The 8,051-nt window shown below is 31.7% G+C and overlaps 1 protein-coding gene across 1 annotated transcript; it reads left to right on the top strand.

Moving 5' to 3' along the window:
• Window positions 1-3,449: 3,449 nt before the first annotated feature.
• LOC131957325 (zinc finger protein 883-like) lies at window positions 3,450-6,113 on the top strand. The gene is made up of 3 exons (XM_059322058.1): window positions 3,450-4,269; window positions 4,386-5,320; window positions 6,054-6,113. The coding sequence occupies exons 1-3, from the start codon at window positions 3,450-3,452 to the stop codon at window positions 6,111-6,113; spliced, it is 1,815 nt and encodes a 604-aa protein (XP_059178041.1).
• The last annotated feature ends 1,938 nt before the right edge of the window (window positions 6,114-8,051 follow it).

The following is an 8,051-nucleotide window of genomic DNA, read 5'->3' as shown; positions in this document are numbered from 1 at the left end:
TTTGTTTTCTACTTCCTTTGATAATCTTGTTAAAACTTCATTAAAATCAAAACTTTTTTTCATAATAAAGTGTTATGTTTTTTTTCCTGAAAAGCTGGTAATTTTATATCTGTTTGTACTGCAAGAGAGCAGAGGCGTAGCGACCCATATCGGGCACCCGACATGAAGTTTCAATTTTGTGACCATCTCCCATTTATTTATATTTATAATTATTCATGTTAGTGAAAAAAACGCCCTTCCCCAGTTGAAAAGGTTGGTGGCGCTTTATACCAGTCACTCGTTTTTCAACTTTTTGCTTCAGTGCCACACTTTGACTCCGTGTAATAATTCATTACCTCAACTTAAATTGAGCTTTAAATTATTTTTACCTCTTTTTTTTTTAGTACCCCCTTAGTGATGGCGCTCGGGGCGGCCGCTCCACCCGCCCTCCCTTAGCTACGCCATTGCGAGAGAGTGAGCTTTAATATTATACTGGTGATGTAACTGATATAACTTTTGAAATTAATGTTTGAATATTTTAAAATTCCAAATAAATAATTAATACTTCTTTACTGTAAAAGGTATGTCAGCAAACTTGATATTCACAATCTTAGAATCATGAGTTGTTGACAAAAAATATAGATCTATTTTTAAAAAAAACGTTTGAGGTACGTGTATGAGGTCGTCCATAAATATATTGGACATCAAACACACTGGGAGGTGGGGGGAGGATTTTTGTAACTAGGAGGTGGGGTTCAGAAAGTGATCATACACTCCGTATTTTAAAGTAATGTACACTGTCTCAATAAACTATCCGTATGATTAAAAATAGATCCAATCAGCAATCCTATTTAGTTCTACGTCTACCAATCGCGATTTTCATCCTAGAATAAGGAAAGACAACACTGTTCTAAAAATAAACCAGCGAATCAAACCAGCGAAGCTATTTTATCAATGTATTTTCTGAAAGTAGTATGTCATAGAGAAGACAAAACGTAGACAGCGGTCTATGTTAGGGGGCATCCATAAATGACGTCACGCTTTTTTTGACGATTTTTTACCTCCCCTCCCCTCCGTCACACATTGTCACAAAAAACCAGACCCCCACCTCCAAAATGACGTCACACCTCAGTCTACAACGCACCTTAAAATTGCAGCTGAATTTTTCTTAAAACATCGTGTCCAAACGTCTATAGTCTATATAATATAATCTAGTTAAAATAATTGAGTAGAGATACAAAGCCCCAGCTAGGTTGATTTTGGTTGATCTTATTTTTGTAAACACATGTGACATTTCTCACACTTCACATTCTAAATCAAGGGTTTGTGATTTTTTTATTTTATTTCTAGATCTAATCTAAATCTCGATCTAGGCCTTTAGTATATTTAAAACATTGGGTAATCCATCGTTTTAGGCACGTACAATCGGCCCCAGGCTAGTCTGACTAGCGAGAAAGGTGGCTCACTTACTTATTATTTATTAATTAATTAATAATTATGTTAATGTTATTAATATTATGAATTATGGCTTTAGTACAAGTATATTATATATTTGTGTGTCAAATATAATAGATAATTGAATAATAAACCAAATGCAATGTCTAAATATATCAATAAAGGCTAGAAATTGACTTAAAACAAGAGCAAGATTTGCTATATAAAAAAGAGGCTATCTGCAAATAAGAGTGGTTTCCCCTGAATTTCTAGCTAAAATCATAAAATGTTACCAAGAAACTTAAAACAAGATGGCTTCTAAAGTAAATGAGCTTGGTTGCATCTGATGAAAACATCGCTAATCTTTATTTATTACTGAAAGAAAACTTTAATACAATTGTTTATAAACAGGTACATGAATGAAGGGTTGAAACATTTCTGTAACCTTTACTAGCTACATAAATCTTTCTAAACATGTGAAAAAAATTACAAAAATTTGATGAGTCACCCTTTTTTCTCATTTACTGGCCTCAGCCGATTTTACGTACCTAAATAATAGATTACCAAACATATCTACTAGAATCTAGATCTAGTTGAAGGGGCAAGGCATAGCCACACAAATTTTGAAATTAAATTAATAATTAATAAATTAAGCAATGCAACTCTTGAACTCACACACTAAACAAAACAACTGTCAACTGAGTCTAAAAATGGAGGAGTGCCTGAGTCCACTGCTAGTAGGTCTAGTGCTAGGCCACTAGAAACTCTAGTCTAGTGACTAGTCATAGTACTTATATATATAGTGTAGCATATGTATACACTGCTGCTAGCTACTATCCTGTAAGTGAGAATCCCTATTTGCAGTGCTTACTAATAAACATACTATGTAGTTTAGTAGTACCACACTACTACACTATGTTTTAATAACACATGGCATAAGTAATATAGGTAGCTGAAGATAATAAAAGTCACATCATATAGATCTAGTTTCAATTGAAATTTGAATTACAATACAATTATTATGACTAATTAGTAATTAATATTCAATAATACATTTTGTTTAATATGTTGCCTTTTAGCCTAACCTTCTCTTAAAATGTAAGACTATACATATTTCAGATATAAGATAGGTCTACTCATTTTGAAAATGCTATGCAAAACTAAAGTAGGTCTAACTGCTGTTTAGACTCACAAAAAATGCAATAGATGGATCAAAGTAAGGAAAATTAATTTCATTTTACTCAGAACCCATATAAAATATAGAGAATAAAGAGACCCTTTGCTCAAATTCATCTTTTTTTTTAAAATATGTAGACTTCTCAGTTATAATGCCCATACTTTATATTTTTATTTTTGAAACAATATGATAATAGTAATTCGGGGTTGTTTGGTTCTGTGTCAATAAGTGCCATCCATAAAAAACTTGGAGTAAAATAAGATTTCAGACCTAACATATTAATAATGCAGATGAAATTGAGTTCACCTGAATCTATCAGTGTGTGCTCAACAAATAAAGAAATAGTCTGGTTTGTTCTGTGTCTACACATCTTTACTTTCCCTACCTTAAGTCAGGTGTCCATCATAGCTAAATTAAAAACAAAACAAAGTACCTGAGTGGAAAATCATGTATTAAAAACAATTGTGCATAGAATATAGAAAATAATATCATGTTTTAATTATTTAGCCATTTTTATTATATCCAAAATAGGACCCTAATGGAAAACTATGAATAAAGCACTTGTGTTATGATGAGATCACAGCACCAACCTAGAGGCCAGGCAGTGGAATAAATAGGTAACTCTTCAGTTGTTATAACACTCAGAAAAACTAGTAGTGTGTGACTACTCTTAATATTTATGACACAAAAAGCCTCCATTGTAATGGTGTTTGACATAGGTGTTATGTTTGGCTTATTGTGAAAAGAATATGCATAGCCGCATAAGTCAGCTTTCAAGTTTTTTAAATAACATTTTTATTTATGTTTCTTGATTATTTCTGGAAATATTATTTAAAAAAAAAAATGTAATTATTTAGTTATGGAGCTAAAGGATAGAAAAAAAAGAGAAGCTGATATAGAAGTATTACCAAGTGTTTTAGAGATCAAGCAAGAACTACATGTGGACAACCAGCCATATATTGTCAATATAATTTCATCTGAATACATAAAACAAGAGGAGTTTACAGAAACTGATGATACAAAAGCAATTGTATTGTCAACATGTGAAAACAAAAATCATGATTTATTATCAGAATTTACAACACATGTAGACAACAAACCAGATAGACTTGATAATGATATATTTTCTGTTTTTGAAGATATAAAACCTGCTGGTTTGAATGCAGGTTTAAACATATCACTAGAGACAACTCTTATTGACAATATTGCTAATATAAAGACAGAGATATCAACTGATTCATCAGAGCTTAAGGATATGTCTATAAATAACAATGAAAATCCAACATCTATTCAGGTTGTATCATTAAAGAAGTGTAAGAAGAAAAACTTAAAATCTTCAATGTTTAAAACTCTTCGAGTAAAATGTAAAGAATCACACACAGATGCTAGGTCATATAAGTGTAATGTATGTCATAAAAACTTTGCTACAAGAAGTAAACGAAATCAACATAAATCTATTCATTCAGAAGAGATGGTTTGTGGGTGTTATCTGTGTAATCAAAGGTTTCCTTTAAATAGTAAACTCAACCAACAAGTTCACAAAATAGTGAGAGCACAAAAGTGTGATGTGAACCATAAAATGTTAGGTTCAAAGAAGAAACTAAATCAACATAAAGCAATTCATTCAGGACAGAGGCTGCATAAGTGTGATGTTTGTCATATAAAGTTTACTAGAAGAAGTAACCTAAATAAACATAAGCTACACATTCAGTGGATAAGTCACATGAGTGTAATATGTGTAATAAAAAGTTTGCTACTAGGACATATCTAAAACAACATAAAGCAATTCATTTAGGAGAAAGGTTACATGAATGTGGAGTCTGTCATAAAAAATTTACTACAAGTGGTAATCTAAATCAACATATATCTATTCATTCAGCGGAAAAGTCACACAAGTGTGATGTATGTGATAAAAAATTTGCTTCAAAGAGGTATCTAAATCAACATAAAGCTATTCATTCAGGAGAAGGGCTACATGAATGTGATATATGTCATAAAAACTTTATTAACAGGACCAACCTTATTAAACATAAAGCAATTCATTCAGCAGTAAAGTCACATGAATGTGATGTATGTCATAAAATATTTACTTCAAAGAGTAATCTAAATCAACATAAAGCAATTCATTCAGGAGAAAAGCTGCATGAATGTGATGCATGTCGTAAAAGGTTTTCTAGAAAGTCGTCCCTAAACCAACACAGAGCAATTCATTCAGCCAAAAAGTCTTATGAGTGTGATGTATGTCATAAAAAATTTACAACCTGGACTTACCTAAATCACCATAAAGCTATTCATTCAGAAGAGAAGCTACATGAATGTGATGTGTGTCATAAAAAGTTTTCTAGAAAATCCTCCCTAAAGCTACATAAATTAATTCATTCCACAGAAAAGTTACAAGAGTGTGATGTATTTGCTTCAAAGACTCATCTAAATCAACATAAAACAATTCATTCAGGAGAGATGGGACATGAATGTGATACATGCCATAAAAAGTTTACTACCAGTTCTACTCTAATTAAACATAAAATAATTCATTCAGCAGAAAAGTCACACGAGTGTGATGTGTGCCATAAAACATTTACTACCAAGGGTAACAGAAATCTACATAAAACAGTTCATTCAGAAGAAAAGCTTCATGAATGTGATGTGTGTCATAAAAGGTTTTCTAGAAAGTCTTACCTAATGGAACACATAGCAATTCATTCAGCAGAAAAGTCTCATGAGTGTGATGTATGTCATAACAAATTTGCAAAAAGGACTAACCTAAATCACCATGAAGCTATTCATTCAATAGAGAGTTTACATGAATGTGATGTGTGTCGTAAAAAGTTTTCTAGAAAGTCCTACCTCAGGCTACATAAATTAATTCATTCCACTGAAAGTTTACAGGAGTGTGATATATGTCATAAAAAATTTGTTTCAAAGTGGAATCTAAATCAACATAAAGCTATTCATTCAGGAGAAGGGCTCCATGAATGTGATGTTTGTCATAAAAAGTTTACCACCAAGGGTAACCTAAATCAAAATAAAGCTATTCATTCAGGAGAGAGGCTACATGAATGTGATGTTTGTCATAAAAAGTTTACCACCAAGGGTAACCTAAATCAACATAAAGCTATTCATACAGGAGAGAGGCTACATGAATGTGATGTTTGTCATAAAAAGTTTACCACCAAGGGTAACCTAAATCAACATAAAGCTATTCATACAGGAAAGAGGCTGCATGAATGTGATGTGTGCCATAAAAAGTTAAATACCCGTTCTTCTCTAATTAGACATAAAGCAATTCATTCAGCACGAAAGTTATATGAGTGTGATGTTTGTCATAAAAAGTTTACCACCAAGGCTAACCTAAATCGACATAAAACAATTCATTCAGCACGAAAGTTATATGAGTGTGATGTTTGTCATAAAAAGTTTACCACCAAGTTTAACCTAAATAAACATAAAACAATTCATTCAGCACAAAAGTTATATGAGTGTGATGTTTGTCATAAAAAGTTTACCACCAAGGTTAACCTAAATCGACATAAAAGTAAAACAATTCATTCAGCACTAAAGGTCACATGAGTGTTATGTGTGTCATAGAAAGTTTGCTACAAGGATTTTCCAAAAATCAACATGAAGCTATTATGGAAAAGCACCATATAAGTGTGATGTGCGTCATCAAGGGTTTTCTTAAAATAAAAACTAAATTGACATAAACCCATGGCATCACATGAGTGATTTGTGCTATTAAAAGTTTGCTACAAGGATTAATCTTTATCAACACAAAGCAAGTTATACGGCAGAGGTTGCATGAGCGTAATAGAAAGTTTCTGTTGATAATTACTCTAAAATGCCATCAATTAATTGATTCAGAAGTAGGTCAAATTAAACATTTACAAATAAAGTATGTGTAAACAAATTCATTCATAAATAGATTAAATTATATTTCTGTACTGTAAAATGCTGCAAGGGTCAACCTTTTATGATGTCCACCAAAATTCCCCCCCCCCCCGACTCCCCCCTTTGTGGACCTCTACAAAAATTTAGTATATCTTGCAAAAGTCACTACCAATTGACTATTTAAATACCTAAAAACTGACACATACTTCGACTACTTCAACATTAAGTTCAACATGTGGATGTAGTCAATTATTTTGTCTCTCCCCCCCCCCCCCACCCCACCCCTAAGCAATAGAGACAACATGAGTATAACATAGTTCATAATAAAGTTAGCTTTTATCAAGCAAATTATTCAAGAGAGGTCAAATTTATTTTCTTTATGTGTAAACACTAATCTTTATTTCTTATGAGACTTTAAACTTGAAATAAATTAAAACACACAAAAAAACAGATAAACAATGATTTTTATCCATTTGAAAATATAAAATTTGATGTTTTAAAGCAGAGGAAATCTTTTCCTTAGAGAAAACTGTAATTGACATTTTTTCCCAAAAAAAAAAGACTGCTGTGTGTATCTTAGCAAGTTTACTTAAGTTATGTCCAAAAAAATCTGAATTTTTTTGTGCTTCACAATGTCCATTTGAAAAAGATTCCTTCTTATTACTATTAGTATTAGTGAAATTTTTGCATGATCTGTGTGTATAGTTATGAATATCATCCATGTTGTGCATGATTTCATTTTTGCAATTCATTTAAATTATTAAATCTAGACCATTTGTTTTCTACTTCCTTTGATAATCTTGTTAAAACTTCATTAAAATCAAAACTTTTTACATAATATAGTTTAATTGTTTTTTCCTGAAAAGTTGGTAATTTTGTATGTGTTTGTACTGCAAGAGAGCAGAGGCGTAGCGACCCATATCGGACACCCGACATGAAGTATCAATTTTGTGACCACCTCCCATTTATATTATATTTATTCATGTTAGTGGGAAAAAACGTCCTTACCCAGTTGAAAAGGTTGGTCGCGCTTTTTTACCAGTCACTAGCTTTTGCTTTGTTACTACTTTGACTGTGTATAATAATTCAATACTTAAGCTTAAAATTTAAATGAGCTTTTAAATATTTTTTTTACCTCTTTTGGCACCACCTTAGTGATGGCGCTTGGGACAGCCGCTGCGAGAGAGAGTGAGCCTTAATATTATACTGTTGATGTAACTGATATAACTTTTAAAAATAATGTTTGAATATTTTAAAATTTCAAATAAATAATTAATACTTCTTTACTGTAAAATATATGTCAGCAAACTTGATATTCACAATCTTATAACCATGAGTTATTGACAATCAATAATTATTGGGAAAAATTTTTGCGGTACGTAAAAGATCGTCCATAAAAACAAACCATCGAATCAAACCCGCGATGCGATTTTTATCAATTTATTCTCTGAAAGTAGTATATCATATAAGACAAAACGTAGACAGCTGTTTATGTTATAGTAAGTTCAAAAACCAGAGGCCTAGCTAGGGCGCTTTTTCGCGACTAAAATCAGAAGAATTAAAAAAGGTGTTA

The sequence above is a fragment of the Physella acuta genome, unplaced genomic scaffold, assembly GCF_028476545.2.
Source record: "Physella acuta isolate Inbredline_101_S28 unplaced genomic scaffold, ASM2847654v3 ptg001232l, whole genome shotgun sequence".
NCBI classification, from domain to species: Eukaryota; Metazoa; Mollusca; class Gastropoda; family Physidae; genus Physella; species Physella acuta.
The sequence above is the reverse complement of the archived record's forward strand: the minus strand, read 5'-3'. Positions and strand labels throughout refer to the sequence as shown.